The sequence below is a fragment of the Phyllobates terribilis genome, unplaced genomic scaffold (genome assembly GCF_046119375.1).
Source record: "Phyllobates terribilis strain yellow unplaced genomic scaffold, ASM4611937v1 Scaffold_1__5_contigs__length_1240528914, whole genome shotgun sequence".
In the NCBI taxonomy this organism is placed as follows: domain Eukaryota; kingdom Metazoa; phylum Chordata; class Amphibia; order Anura; family Dendrobatidae; genus Phyllobates; species Phyllobates terribilis.
Window position 1 is genome coordinate 451,897,514 of NW_027362761.1, and position 16,283 is coordinate 451,913,796.

General features: G+C 42.9%; 1 protein-coding gene across 8 annotated transcripts in view; it reads left to right on the plus strand.

Moving 5' to 3' along the window:
• Positions 1 to 16,283, plus strand: part of MCTP1 (multiple C2 and transmembrane domain containing 1) — a 1,157,412-nt gene that overhangs the window by 696,503 nt on the left and 444,626 nt on the right. For all 8 annotated transcript variants that reach the window (XM_073678366.1, XM_073678374.1, XM_073678380.1 and 5 more), the window contains one exon: positions 79 to 153. In XM_073678366.1, coding sequence (XP_073534467.1) covers positions 79 to 153 — 75 coding nt within the window. The remainder of the gene's footprint in view (positions 1 to 78; positions 154 to 16,283) is intronic.

A 16,283-nucleotide genomic window follows, 5' to 3' on the forward strand; every position in this document is an offset into this window, starting at 1 on the left:
GATTACAATTAAGCTAGAAAAGCGATCATTTTGTGCGAGTCGTCTCATCTCCTATATGTATCATTATTATCTCTGCAGGTAAAAGCCAGTCTGGCTACACTTATGCCAAAAGAACAGAAATATGTTGAGGAGGAACAAAGACTTTCCAAACAGGTAAATTAAGACGCTGCCGATTGACAACTTGACATTCTACGAAAAGATCATACTGGTATAAAAGTCATAGAGAGATGTAGCAGAGCTTGGCTTCTCATTAAACCACTGTGAGCCAGCATCTTCTTAAAGGGAACCTGTCACATGAAAAAACACTATTAACCTGCACATATGGGGTTAATCTGCATGTTAATAGAGTTCTGAACCTGCCCGGTGCTCTCACTTAGAGCCCCGCTGCCAGGAGGAAATTAACTTTATTCCTCCCATCTGTTTTCAGGTTTCAGTAATAGGGGTGGCGCCGGTGCGGGTTCAGTCACCGTTCCTGTAACCGCGCGCTCACAGGACTGACTGACAGCCGGCCCTAATGCTGATCCTGCTGTCAGTGAGTGCCGGGGGTGCGGGTATAGCCACCGCTCTCTATACACATAGCGGTAACTGTAGCCGCATCGGTGGCACCCCATGACTGAAACCTGTACGCTGCCAGGAGGTGTAAAAGTTCATTTCCTCTTGGCAGCGGGGCTCTAAGTGCCGGCGCCGAGCAGGTTCAAAACATTATTAACCTGCAGATATGGGGTTAATCTGCAGGTTATTTGCGTTCTAAACCTGCCCGGTGCTCGCACTTAGAGCCCCACTGATGGGAGGAAATTAACTTTATTCCTTCCAGCAGTGTTCAGGTTTCAGTCATAGGGGTGGCGCAGGCGTGGTTTCAGTCACCGCTCCTGTAACCGCGCCCCCGGCACTGACTGACAGCCGGCCCTAATGCTGATCCTGCTGTTAGTCAGTGCCGGGGGCTCGGGTATAGCCAACACTCTATATACACAGAGCTGACTGTATCTGCACCGGGTGCACCTCATGACTGAAACACAAGCACTGCCGGGAGGAGTAAAGTTCATTTCCTCCCGCAGTGGGGCTCTATGTGAGGGCGCCGGTCAGGTTCAAGACACTATTAACCTGCAGATTAACCCCATATCTGCAGGTTAATTGAATTTTTTCATGTGACAGATTCCCTTTAAATTTACATAATCTAATGGGGTCACCTGCAGTCCCATGTAAAAACCTCATAGAGCTGTGCCAAATTACAAAATCAGCTTTGTTTCATTATATGTTATGATTCTATATAAATATATTCTGTAATAACATTATTATGCATATTTTATTTTATTGAAGGATACAAATATCTGACTTTTCACAACGTTTTCACATAGGGAAGGTCTCGGAGCAGAATGTATTTCTAGCAGGGTCCTTGCTCAGCTCTGATTCCTTTAATAGGGCCGCTCTTTGCATATGTTGCATGAAAAAATAATAATAATAAGAGTGAGCTGGAGCTATACACAGGGGAACGGGGCTCCTCGACACCATCCTGACAATGTACCTCAATCATAACTTAAATTATTCTTGTCTCAGACTGCGTAAATAACAGAATTGTATGGAACCATCTGATGCTTGGGGGTTGGGAGGTTGTCATAAGGACAAATATTCTCATGGGAACACCAGGTTTAGAATAACCAGGATGATCTCATGGTGAAAACTAAATTGCATAAAGGAAGACACGGACATATTCAGATATTTGCTCTTAATTCTTTTAGAAGTTGCAACCTGTCAGTGACAGAATGCCGAGTGTGAAGTACAAGCCGGTAATCCTGCCTCATCTATCATATTGATGATATTACTGTTTATTTCATCCTCACATAGAATAGTGAAATGTAGCTGGCGAAGACAGAAGTTAGTCATCCTTTATTTGACCCAGATTGCTATTTAGCTCCATGATTCTGCGCTCTATTGTAGATAATGATGTACTTTGTGTTAATTACACTTAATATTTTTATTATATAGCACTTCATTTACATTTCGGTGATAGCATTGGAAGACAAGGGCATGGAAAGTAGCAAAGAGTCGGTCAAAGATTGAATAATAAATTAAAGATCTGGAATAAATGACTTGTTGGTGTGGCATTGTCATGGATGATATTCAGCTAGTTTGTAAAATTAAAAAATAATAATTCTGAACAGAGATTTTTTCCTGTTTTGACCATCAGTTGGATATTCTCTCATAATTAAGACCAGGAAATCCTAAACTTGCTAGAAACCCCACTAAACAATCTTAAACTGTTCTCCACATGCCAAGGACCTTATCTGCAAGGAGGTTGTATGTACCCTCCATGTTTGTCAGGGTTTCCTCCAGGTACTCTGGTTTACTCCCACATTCGTCCTTCCGGAATCATTGTTATAAACTATTTAATCATATATACAGTACAGACCAAAAGTTTGGACACACCTTCTCATTTAAAGATTTTTATGTATTTTCGTGACTTTGAAAATTGTACATTCACACTGAAGGCATCAAAACTATGAATTAACACATGTGGAATTATATACTTAACAAAAAAGTGTGAAACAACTGAAAATATGTCTTATATTCTAGGTTCTTCAAAGTAGTCACCTTTTGCTTTGATGACTGCTTTGCACACTCTTGGCATTCTCTTGATGAGCTTAAAGAGGTAGTCACCGGAAATGGTCTTCCAACAATCTTGAAGGAGTTCCAAGAGATGCTTAGCACTTGTTGGCCCTTTTGCCTTCACTCTGCGTTCCAGCTCACTCCAAACCATCTCGATTGGGTTCAGGTCTGGTGACTGTGGAGGCCAGGTCATCTGGCTTAGCACCCCATCACTCTCCTTCTTGGTCAGATAGTCCTTACACAGCCTGGAGGTGTGTTTGGGGTCATTGTCCTGTTGAAAAATAAATGATGGTCCAACTAAACGCAAACCGGATGGAATAGCATGCCGCTGCTAGATGCTGTGGTAGCCATGCTGGTTCAGTATGCCTTCAATTTTGAATAAATCCCCACAAGTGTCACCAGCAAAGCACCCCCACACCATCACACCTCCTCCTCCATGCTTCACGGTGGGAACCAGGCATGTAGAGTCAATCCGTTCACCTTTTCTGCGTCGCACAAAGACACGGTGGTTGGAACCAAAGATCTCAAATTTGGACTCATCAGACCAAAGAACAGATTTCCACTGGTCTAATGTCCATTCCTTGTGTTATTTAGCCCAAACAAGTCTCTTCTGCTTGTTGCCTGTCCTTAGCAGTGGTTTCCTAGCAGCTATTTTACCATGAAGGCCTGCTGCACAAAGTCTCCTCTTAACAGTTGTTATAGAGATGTGTCTGCTGCTAGAACTCTGTGTGGCATTGGCCTGGTCTCTAATCTGAGCTGCTATTAACCTGCAATTTCTGAGGCTGGTGACTCGGATAAACTTATCCTCAGAAGCAGAGGTGACTCTTGGTCTTCCTTTCCTGGGGCGGTCCTCATGTGAGCCAGTTTCTTTGTAGCGCTTGATGGTTTTTGCAACTGCACTTGGGGACACTTTCAAAGTTTGCCCAATTTTTCAGACTGACTGACCTTCATTTCCTAAAGTAATGATGGCCACTCGTTTTTCTTTACTTAGCTGCTTTTTTCTTGCCATAATACAAATTCTAACAGTCTATTCAGTCGGACTATCAGCTGTGTATCCACCAGACTTCTGCACAACACAACTGATGGTCCCAACCCCATTTATAAGGCAAGAAATCCCTCTTATTAAACCTGACAGGGCACACCTGTGAAGTGAAAACCATTTCCGGTGACTACCTCTTGAAGCTCATCAAGAGAATGCCAAGAGTGTGCAAAGCAGTCATCAAAGCTAAAGGTGGCTACTTTGAAGAACCTAGAATATAAGACATATTTTCAGTTGTTTCACACTTTTTTGTTAAGTATATAATTCCACATGTGTTAATTCATAGTTTTGATGCCTTCAGTATGAATGTACAATTTTCATAGTTATGAAAATACAAAAAAATCTTTAAATGAGAAGGTGTGTCCAAACTTTTGGTCTGTACTGTATCTCCCGTCCAGTATTTTACCAGTGACCTTCTCACACACTATAGAGTAGAAGGAACTGTGCTATGCAGCTCCATAACTGGTCAGTTCCGGCCAACACTGAGAACAGCTGATCGGCGGGGGTCTCGGGTGTCGCACCCCCACTGGTCTGACCTATCCTAAGGACAACCTCTTTAAGGCTTGCTTTTGTATCCTCATCACTGGATAACAGTTGTTTACAATTACAGATGCATACTTTAAAGGGGTATTCCCATCTCCAAGATCTTATCCCAATATGTAGTAGGTGTAATAATAATAATATTAGCAAATACCTCCAATTAGAAATGTAGTAAAGTTTTACTGATGAGGTATGTCGCTTACCCAATGTGCAGGGCATTGCAGTAGCTTAGGTATACATGGTTACGACCACTCAAATAGTGACAGTTGGTTAGCTGTTAGTGGTCGTAACCATGAATTCCTAAGCTTCTGGAATGCCCTGCACATGGGGTAACCGCCATAGCGAATCTAAAAAACTATACTACATTTTTAATTGAAGGTATTTGTACTAGCAAAATTATTTTTCCCTTATATGAAGCACATTAGCCAAATGCAGAAAATGTTGGCGGTGCACAATTTAGTGATAAATACATGGCAGTCAAATAGAAAAATAGAAAACTGGCACTCACCAAGTTCTGCAAATACATAATCTTTAATCCATTAGGAATACAGAAAGAACGGAAGGCAGGGAGTGATCAGGGAGATTGTGTAAGAGGAAGATAGTTTCCCGCTGTCCATTCGCTACTTCGGGTCCAAATCCCGTAGAATTACCTTAATTATCTTTCACTTTACTCTGTTTTAAAAAGAAAATTATCTTTGTCAGCCCAGTCGCTAGGCTATCTATGTTACTTATGCTAGACTACAGCATACTAATACTCTTTGTCTATGCTCCCATGGAATTTATTTAACATTTCACCCAAGCAATTAGTAGTACTGCACGCTAGGGCTGTGTAAAAACTTTCCAAGGATTACTTCTTTGTTTCTATTTGATGCTCCCTTGCTCTGAAATTCTCCTTTATTGATATACATATTACCTTTGAAAGCGTCGGCTGCGCTGGCAGGGAGACAGAAAGAGGAGTGGAGGAATGCAAGTGCTCAGATACGCCCACCAGTGCACTTGCAAGAAGAATTTCACAGCAAGGAAGCATCAAGTAGACAAAAAAGATATCTTTGCAAAGGTTATATACCTGGTGTGCACAACTGCCTTTCTGTGCGGCCCCCAACCATATGCACAGAATTATGCTTGACTGAGAGGTTATCCATACAGGAGCAGCCGCAAGCAGAAGAGTAGTGGCAGCTGCCGAGGAGCAAGGACTGGCAAGTATTAATGGTGCACTGTGTAGACATCTCTGCATGCCTCATAAATCAAGAGAATGGGGCCTCTAAAAGAAGTGGTCCACTACTTTTACATTGATGCCCTATTCAATTGAATGGGAGGCGGATCTGCAGTACACCGCGGCGGCCACTACCACTTGACGGCGGAGCCCCGCAGGTGAGCACTTCCGGCCAGCGGCCGCAGCCGCCGGCACCGATAACAGCTGATCGACGGGGGTGCCGCGTGCAGGACCCCGACCGATCATACATTGATGCCCTATCCTACGGATAGGGAATCAATGTAAAAGTAGTGGACAACCCCTTTAACCCGTTTGGCACTCCACAAAGGAGTATGTGAATTAGGCAGGAGGCCTTCCGAGTCTGATGTCATCCCAGTGCAGTCTGAATCAGCCAATGGATGAGAAAGAGAAATTACTTTCTCCATCTCCTCCGCACATGTGCTGCGATTCTCTCGTGCGAGAGAATCAGAGCACAGTGGCATAACACTCGGTTCGCGCTCGCAGCAGAGCTGGAGCTGAGGGTCATTAGCATAACGCATCCAATGCTCTTGCATCGGATGCTATATACTAGTCTGTTTCCAGCCTTACTGACTGGTTCCATTTCAACCACTAACTATGCTTTTCTATGCACACTAAACACTTACTGAGCTCAGCTCTGTCAGCTCAACTGCTGTCTTTGCAAAGACCGACAGACAGTCCAACTTTGTCAGTGGCTACTGCGCTCTGTACATTGAAGTTGAATGTGCAGAGCGCAGCAGTCAGTGACAAAGTCGGCTTGTCTGCTGCTTCCTGAATAGGCAGCAGTTACACTGACAAAGCTGAGCTCAGTAAGTGTTCAGTGTCCAGAATGCAGCAGCCAGGGAAGACTTGACTGCTGCGCTTTGCACATTGTAGGTAGCGATGATCGATAGTGGACCCAGGGCGGTGGGCCCCTCTGACCCTTGCTAGTTACGCCATTGATCCCGTACAGTTTTAATGCCCCTGTGTGTACCCAAATACAGTTTTAATGCTCCCCATGGCACCCATACAGTATAATGTGTACTTTTGTGACACCCATATAGTTGTAACCTTCCACTTTGTGTTCCTCATATAGTAGTAATATTCCCCTTTGTAACACCTTAAAAAAGTAATGTAACCCCATGCATTAATAATGTTCCACTTTGTGGCCGTCCTATTTGTACCTCCATAATGATAGCAATAGTGCCCCCACAGTAGTCCTCTTCACTTAGCAATTAATAAGACAACTGTGCCTCTCACCTGTCCCTGCTCCCATGACGAGTAGCACAGTCTACTTCCTCCTTTGCCCGACACAGGCAGTGCATTGCAGTACCATCATTGTGCCACCTGCAATGCAGCAATAATGTCCTCCAATGGTGAGGCCTCTAATAGCTTTCTTACACACATCCAGTTGAATATAGTGTTGTCCAGCAGCGGGTTCCCTTCCTTTCTTGGCCTGGTCACAATTGCACCCACCTAGAAAATGAATATAATCCTATTAAATGGGGCATAATTATTATGCCCTAGCCTCACCGGAGAAGCTTCGAGAAATATCGCTCCAGAGTCCCGTAAAGCAAGTATTCCGCCGGTCTGCTGTGTATAGACAATAAGTTTCGATATTTTTTTTTGAAGAATGAGAAGTTGTAAATTGATATGCTTATTAGCCTAGACTCTCATTAAATACATCCCACAGCCCAGGATCATTAGAACTGACTCTTGCCATGAGCACTGGACCCTACTTAATAGGATTTTCTGGAAAAAGCATCTATAACTACAGCAATGAAACTGGCATTATCCACATGAGTTTTTTAAATATTTTTGAACATTGACACAATCTCTAACATTTACAGTGGAGAAAGATCAAACTTATTGTTTTATATCTTTATATGTTTTAAGAGCTATGATGTCACAAGTGTCAAATATAAAGGATATAATACAAGATAAAACTTTTTTTGTTACACAAAATCATGTAATGTACACTCCCGAAATTGAAATTCCGACACCAAAAGTGATAATTCGTAGAACTACATTGTGTGCAGAATTATTAGGCAAATAAGTATTTTGACCGTGTCATCAATTTTATGCAGATTTTCTAACTCCAAGCTGTATAAACGTGAATGCTTATTGGATTAAGCAGATCAGGTGATGTGTACTTGTGTAATGAGGGAAGATGCGGTCTAAGGATATCAACAACCTTTATCAAGGTGTGCAGAATTATTAGGCAGCTTGTTTTCAGGCAAAATGGGCCAAAAAAGAGATTTAACTGACTCTCAAAAGTTTTAGAGAGGGATGCAACCCTCTGAAATTGCTAAGATATTGGGTGTGATCACAGTACCATCAAAAGTTTTGTTGCAAATAGTCAACAGGGTCGCAAAACCACTTGTTAAGTAAAAAAAAAGATGCACCTTAACTGCCAAAAATTTGAGAAGAATTAAATGTGAAATGACCAGGAAGCCATAATCCACCAGTACTGTCATATTCCAGAGCCGCAACCTCCCTGGAACACCCAGAAGCTGTTCAGTGCTCAGAGACATGGTCGAGGTAAGGAATGCTGAAATCCGACTACCAATGAACAAGACACATGAGTGGAAACGTCAAGATTGGGCCAAGAAATATCTGAAGACAGATTTTTCAAAGGTTTCATGGACTGATTAGATACGAGTGACTGACTCTTGATGGACCTAAAAGATGGACTCATGGCTGGAACAGTAACAGCCACATGCCTACACTACGACACAAACACTAGCAACTTGGAGGAGGAGTACTGCTGTGGGCTGGTATTATTAAAGATTAGCCAGTTGGACCTTTTTGGGTTGAAAATGGACTCTTAAATAAACTTCCAAACCTACTGCCAGTTTTTAGAAGACACTTTCCTCAAGCAGTGGTTAAAAGTTAAGCCACCCCTCCCAGAACCCTTTTGTTCTTAAAGTTCTGCAAGATAGTTGTCACGAGAACAGTACAATTTTTTTATTTCATAAAATAGGCCACCCCCATTTGGAACTTCAGACAATCATTTACTCTACCTACCCCTCATCTTCCTGTGTCCAGAAGTATGCATTTACCAAGTACACTTACAGAGCCCATCCTGCAAGATGACACCATTCAAAAAATTAATTAGGAATTTACCAACAGGTAGCTGCTAACTACTTGTTCTGCCCTGCTATATTCTCATCTTAGTCATGCGGCAATTCTCCTGCTTCCTTTGACCTCACGTCAACAAAGTTGCTCCTTCTCTTCCACTCTGGTCTGTTGACGGAGCGTCACTGTCGACGTCATGCTGATTGATAGCTGGTTCCTCGCTGCCGTGACACTGGCAGTGACGCCCAATTGACGAAGCAGAGCAGAAGAAAAGAAGCTGCTCTATCGACGTGACATCACTGGAACCCACAGAATCGCCGGCAGGCGCGGTCTGTGAACACTGAGATATTAAAGTAAATCTAAAACTTTGATATTTATATTTAATAAGAAATATAGTTTTCCTTTTTCCTCATCATGCAGCATTTTCTGCATGATTAGCAAGCAATCAGTCTTGTAGAACCCCTGTAGAGAACAAAGGGGTTTTTCTCTTGCTGATTTGCCACATATACTGCCGGTGACCGGTTTTATCCCCACCACCTGAAAAGGGTGGGCAGAATTTAGCAATTTTCATCCTACTGCACACAGGGCACAGCAGGGAGACTTCTGCTGCAGCAAGTTGTCTTAGGTTAGGGTATGTGCACACTGTCCGGAGCTGCCTGCATCCCCGACACAGAGGAATAGCCGCTGGCAGCTTCCGCTCATTTTATGCAAATGAGCGGCACCATTTTTTTTTCAACTGCCGACTTTCCTCATAGACGTTAGGTCTATGGGGAAAGCCCGAATGCTGACCCGCCAGAGAAATTGACATGCTGCAGTCTGGGAAGATGCGCCACATGTCAGTTTCCGCGGGTGATCCGCAGACGCATAGTGGACATGGGATTTCTACAAATCCCATTCACCATGCTGTAACAGCTGGCGCTGCGGGTTTGACGCTGCATAACACGCAGCTTCAAACCCGCAGCGGCTCCTGACCGTGGGAACATACCCTTATAGCCACACACTGGACAGTCCAGGAGAGAGGGCATGGTTATTCACTTGAGACACACATTGATGTCTTTATTGCTATTTTTTTGTTTGTTTTAAATATAATATGGGACAAAATAGGATCAAAGATAAGAGAGGATTAGCTGAAAAAGTGCTAAATTATTTTTTGTTATTTTTTGTTTCTGCATTTTCTGTTTAGTGTTTCATTAACACTTTTGTGCCATTTCCACCTCTTTTTGCCAGTAAAAACATAACATCTTTAATTCAGCACTTGTGTTATTTATTCCATTATTAAGCTGCATGCTTTTGCGTTTCATCCACTGAATAGTAGTTTTGTATTAATGTACCGTAGTTGCTGAGAAGTTATAAAAGATTGCTTGTACTTTTTCTACCCATGTAAATGCCCCATCGCTTTACTGTGTATATTTATGGGAACACTTACATGCCTTGCCCTACATCACAGTTACACTTTTATTGGAGCATTTGTGTTTTTGTCTTTGCTCTAACTGTCACATTTTACACCACATCCTCTTGTGCTGCATTACTTGCACAGCATGCCGTCACATCCCAAATTGCTTTCCCTGCATGTTCATCAGCATTAATAAGATTTGCATCACAAAGATATTGCTAATATATTAATTATAAATGCTTTCCTGCTTTATGACACTGAAAACATTATAAAAGAGACTCTTCTTATCATCTCTGTTTGCAAAGCTTATAATCATCGAGCTTTATTAGATTCTCTGATGTGGATTACAGGCATATTTCTGCTGTTTACATAGAATAAAACTCCCAGATACTAAGCTTATCCTAACACTGCATTCAATTTAGCAGAAACTGTATCTGCTGTTGAAGTGGTAAAAATAGTTGTTCTAAAACAGCTATTAATAATAGTTCTGTATATTTATAACTTACATTTAAAAATGTATAATGCAGATTTTTTACATCAAGACACCTTACAAATGCACTGATAACCCTTAAAGCACCACTCCAGCATTTTTTTTTTTCATTTTACTGCAGTAGTGGTGTCACTTATATCTAAGATCCCTGATCCTAGTCTTATACTTACCAGTCGCAGTTTTTACCTGTTATCGGCGCCGCTCCGGTCTGTCTCCAACAGTTTGTGACCTGCTGGATCACTTTGGTGTTTGCTGGGCGACCCAGAAGTCACAACTCAGAATAAGTCTATGGGAGCCAGAACGAGGCCTGAACGAGGCTCTTGTAGACTTAAATTAAGAGGTTGTAACCGTTACCTCTGACTTCCAGTCAGTCAGAAGTGGCGGTCACAAGATGGCGGCGTGAGACTGGAGCGGTGCCGGGAACAACTGAAAACCGCAGCTAGCAAATGCATTACTAGAGTCATGGACCATACGTTAGTGGCACCAGTCCATTGCTGGAGTAATAAAAAAATGATGAAGGGATGCTTTAAAGGGGTTTTCCACCATTGTTCAAAAATTCCAACAAGCCTTGTTCCTGCGAAAACACTGTTTCACCAATCTCTACCTTGGTCATATAATAGCTCTGGTCCATGATGTGACAGCTTCTTATGAAGGATGCAGGACGTCTTGGTCTTCTTTTTCAGCCTAGGCAATGGATGGGACAATCACTGATCTCAAGTGCGTTCCTAGCTTGACACAACTTTTTTAAGAGAGCATACTCATTTGAGGGAGGAGAAGTGGGCAGGCTGTTACACAAGTCGAAATTTTGGTTGGGTGGAGCCAGGGCCGTATTTGTTGTTCATGCTGCCCTAGACTCTCTAAGTTGTGATGCTCCCTACTGATAAGTCAGACTAAAATTGCCCATACCCTTTAGATAGAAGTTAAAGCCCCCCATACACTTCAGACTAATTTCGGCCAAACTCACCGGTATCGCCGGGTTCAGCTGACAGTCTAAGGGTGCCTGCAGACAAGTGTATGAAAAATCACCTGAGTTTCATCCAGAAAAGATTTTAATCCATTTGCCATCCATGTGTCTGTTTGTTATGTCCGTGTGCGATCCACTTTTATACAACTACTTTAAAACATGTACTTGATCACATACAGTTTTCTAGGTTTATAATAGAAATCTATCGGTAGACGTTGGATGCCACTTGGATGTTCCGTGTGCTATCAGATTTTTTTCTCGCACCCATAGACTTGAATGTGTGAGTCATATCCGAGAGACTCAGTAGAAAGTAGTGCATGCTGCGATTTTTTTCTCATGGACCTTCGGACCAAGAAAAAAATCATTCATCTGAACAACCCTGTTGCATAACAGGAGTCTGTGTGCCATCTGATCAAAAATCACACAGCACCCGGCCAATTTAAACGCTTGTCTGCATGAACCCAAAGGCTACGTTCACATATTCATTGTGAGTGTTAAAACCCAATTTGTTCTCAGTTGTCATCCTAGTTGTACCTAATTGCTTTTGTGTGTGTAGAGGTGTCCTTGCTTCCAAGCCAATAAAAAAACCTTTGGAAGATCACGTTTTTACTAAAGTTTATCACAAATCAACAAATCCGTGATGCAAATGTGAAGCCTCCAATCTGCATCTGTGCCTCTCAGATTCCCATAGACTTGAGTGACCGAGTCTGATCTGCGGATAGGATCCACATAGGATCAGAATGAGACCTGCTGTGAGTCAAAGGGATCAGATCCATGGTTCTCACAATGTGTGAATACATCCATTCTACTTTATGGGACAAAGTGCTCTCTAAGGGAAAAAGGAATTTGACAGCACTCAGACGTGCATTAGCCTAAAGGCGCAGTCGATCACATCGCAATGCTTGGACTTTGACTTGCATTAGAACGCGCCAATTCCGCAAGACTGCATCTGTACTTGCGTAATTGGCACATTCTAATGTGCGGATGGTACCCGGGTGTAGAGGAGAGGAGACTCTCCTCTGGACCCAGGTACCATTAAAAAATCTGTAAAAAAAGAATAAAATAAAAAATAAATGTATATTTACCTTCCGGCAGCACGCGGTGCGCTCCTCCTTGCTTCCCGGCACTTCACGGTGGATTGAAGGACCTGCGCTGACGTCAGAGTCATATGACGGGTCACGCGACGCTGACGTCGGCAGGTCTTTCAATCCACCGCTGCCGGCAAGGGAGAACGGAGTGAGCAGGACACCGGGGGCCATCGGAGGGTAAGTATACATTTATTTTTTTATTTTTAACCACTTTCTCGGGTCACACTATATAAATCCATGCCGTTTGCATGGATTTATATAGTGTGACCTAGTTGTCACAAGCACTTTCCAAGTGATGCTAAAATCGCCTGGAAAGCGCTTGTCAATCCGCATGCGGAAATGTCAGTGAATAACGCTCCATTTCCGCATGTCCCTGGCATGAAAACGCATGTACAATCCGCATGTACAATCCGCATGTACAATCCGCATGTACAATCCGCATGCATTTTTTCTGAGCATTTCTGCATCGTGGGCACATAGCCTCACTTAGCTTTCCTAATACTTCATTGATAAAGTCATCTTCAGGTTACATGTGCTTTTATTGCGTTTCCGCTGTGGAAAATCACAAAAGGTTTTTTTTTATCTGTGGATTTTCCTCATCACATTCAAGTCTATGATATTTACCGCCAGGGAAATTGACATGTTGCAGATTTCAAAATCTCACTACATTTAAGTTTCAGCAAAGTAAAAAAAAAAAGCCCAGTGGGCATGAGATTTCCATAAATCCCATTGACCAAATGCTCACCTGTGGAACTTAACCTAATATGTAAGGGACCCTCGATAGATGATTGTTGGGTGAGGTGAGGATCTGCTATGTCTACTATCAGACTGCTGATCCTTTTATAGTAAGAGATAGGTCACCACCAGAGATGTCTGACAGCAGCTCTCTCATAGAGAACACAGAACTTGGTGTATGGGAGACTCGGGAGAGATAGCTGCTGACTGAGCAATCGGCTGAACGATCATTTGGCCAACAGCTTTCTAAAGTGTATGGGGGTCTTTAGAGTGACACCTGACCCGCCATACTATTTGTGAAGACACGGGGTCTTCCGTGGGCATAATACTACTCAGACAACACAGGGTGAGGGTAAAACAGCGTGGAAATACTTTTTTGAACCACAAAACAGGCAATAGACAGATAGAACAGTCACAGCAAATACCCAAGATGGTACAACATTACACAGTCTGACCCTTCCGCTCCGCCCACCTGGGATTGAACAGCTGTGACTTTGGGACTTCCAGGGCCAACTAACTCAACCAGTGGCCCCCCGCTTCTGGAGGGCCCCCACAGAAAGAAAGTAGCGGCAAGCTTAGGAAGCTAGCAGTCCATCGAGGTACAAGGCCAGGAGACCCGAGGGTCCTACCCTGGCCTCTCCGAGAGTTTCCATGGGGACAGATGACTTGTGGGTCCCAATCTGGCTTCTCTGAATGTCTCCATGGGTTACAGGCGACCGGAGGGTCCCAACTGGCAACCCCAAACAACACATCCATGGGGTTGCCAGGTGACTTCACCTTTCCAGCCTGGTCTCCCCAAATGTATCCATAGTCTCTCTGATGGTCAATAGACCAGATCCGTATCTTTCCAGTCAGGGCTACATACCCTTAGGCTAGAATCATGTAGAATCCAAATCTGTGTCTCTTTGGGTAAAGCCATGTTTCTAAGCTGATGGTGTGAAGAGAGTCTGAGCTTTGATTCTCCTTGTAAAGTCTCTTTTCAATCACTGTTTCAAGTCTGACTGCTACAGAAGCACATGCTCATTTTTAAGTACACATCGACAGGTTGGAGGGAAAGTGCAGCCTCATGTCTCATTGTTTGAGCATTTAATGAATTTGCTTAGTTTGTCCTCCTGTCTTGTGAGTCAATAAGCCACAGGGTCCACAAAGGTTAATCAACCAAATTAGCAAACATAGCAAACATTCTTTGTTCCACAGACCAATAGATGTCAACACAAAGATAATAGTGTATTTCTCTTGGATTAACAAATCTAAACGTCTGGCTGATAAAGATTTTAAGCTGTATCGTCACACTATGCCTTCAATAAATACCACTCCCCCTCACTGTCTACAGTAAATATTCCTTGTATCTTCAGCTCCACTAAGGAGTGCTTACCTTCCCCTCCTTTGTGGAGCTTTATCACATACAGTCCGCACCCCATGTACCGCACACATACAGCCTGCACCCCTTACATACAATCCGCATCCCATGTACCACGTACATACAACCTGCTCCCCTATGTCACCCCTACATACAGCCTGCACCCACATACTTCCTGCACCTCCATGTAATCTCCACATACAGCCTGCATCCCCATATGCACCCCCACAAATAGCCTGCACCCCCACATATATTTTATTTATTTATTAAGCATTTCTTATACCGCACCATGATATTCTGCAGCACTTTACAGACATTATCATCCCTGCCCCCAAAGGGGCTCACAATCTAATTTCCATATCAGTATGTCTTTACAGTGTGGGAGGAAACCCACGAAAGACAGGGAGATCATACAAACTCCTTGCAGATGTTGTCCTTGGTAGGATTTGATTCCAGGACCCCAGTGCTGCAAAAAAACAGTGCTAACCACTAAGCCACCCTGCTGCACCCCCATATATATCCTGCACCCACATATGTACCCCCACATATATCCTGCACCCCCATATGTACCCCCACATATAGCCTGCATACGTAACCCCTCATATCTCCACCACCTCTAATATGCACTCCCACATATAGCCTACACCCTCATATATACCCTTGCATATCTCCAGCACCTCCTATATGTACCCTCAAATATAGCCTACACCCTCATATGTGTTCCCACATACAGCCTGCACCCCATGTCCCCCTGTTCCCTAGGATACCCTTAGGATAGGTCATCAATGTCTGATTGGTGTCTGATTGGTGAGGATGTGACACCTGGCACTCCCTGCCGATCAGCTGTTTTCGGTGTTGGCGGCAGCCAGAACTGACCAGTTACAGAGCTGTACAGCTCCGTTTACTGTATAGTGGCCGCGGAGGCCACTAAGGATAGGTCATCAATGTTAAATTAATGGACAACATCTTTAAGGTCCAATTTTGCCAGAAAATGTTTTATTTTTCAATGTGCAAATTACTTGAACTCTATAGCGCCACCTATTGGAAGCAGCAATCCTACAATAAACCTCTTTACTTTGGCATGCCAGAGCCGGTGTGTTACTCTCCACAAGGTGAAACGTTACCCCTTATTTTTCAATCTTTCACACCACTAACTCTCTATATATATTGCTAAGTTCTTTTGAATTAACCTGAATTCAGCTATATACACTGTTGCAGAGAGTTTTTTCTGATTGTTCATTTGCTTATTAAATGCAAAGTTAAGGAACTTTCTATATATACTTATTTTATTTTGTTTTTTTAAAAAAGCTAACATTCTGCTGTGGCGGATGTCTGTAAGTTCTTTATCTAGCTCATTGCTTTTGCAAAACTAATACAAAGTCTGCTTAGTTCTGACAGCTTTAAGATAGCAGCAGGGAGAGGGTTGTACACAGATCTCAAGAATGGAGAGATAGCAAAGTATCTACAGTCTCAGAGAGGGCAGAGAAAGCAGGCTGTAAATAAGGAGGAAGTTACTTGAAGAGAAAATAATTGTAGTTTTGAAAATGTGTTGAAATATGAGCTATTGAAGACAGCAGCATCCTAGACACACATAGACCTCACGTCCACATTACTGGGAGAGAAATTCACACAAGAGAAAAATCTAAAGCTGGAATCAGGATGTAAACTGAATATTAGACTGCGTAAAAGTGAATGGAGGAAGAAAGATGGGAGGCTAAATCTTAGTGTACTTTCTTATCTTAAAAAGAACTGGTCAAGAAGACTTTATCTGCAGATATGGGG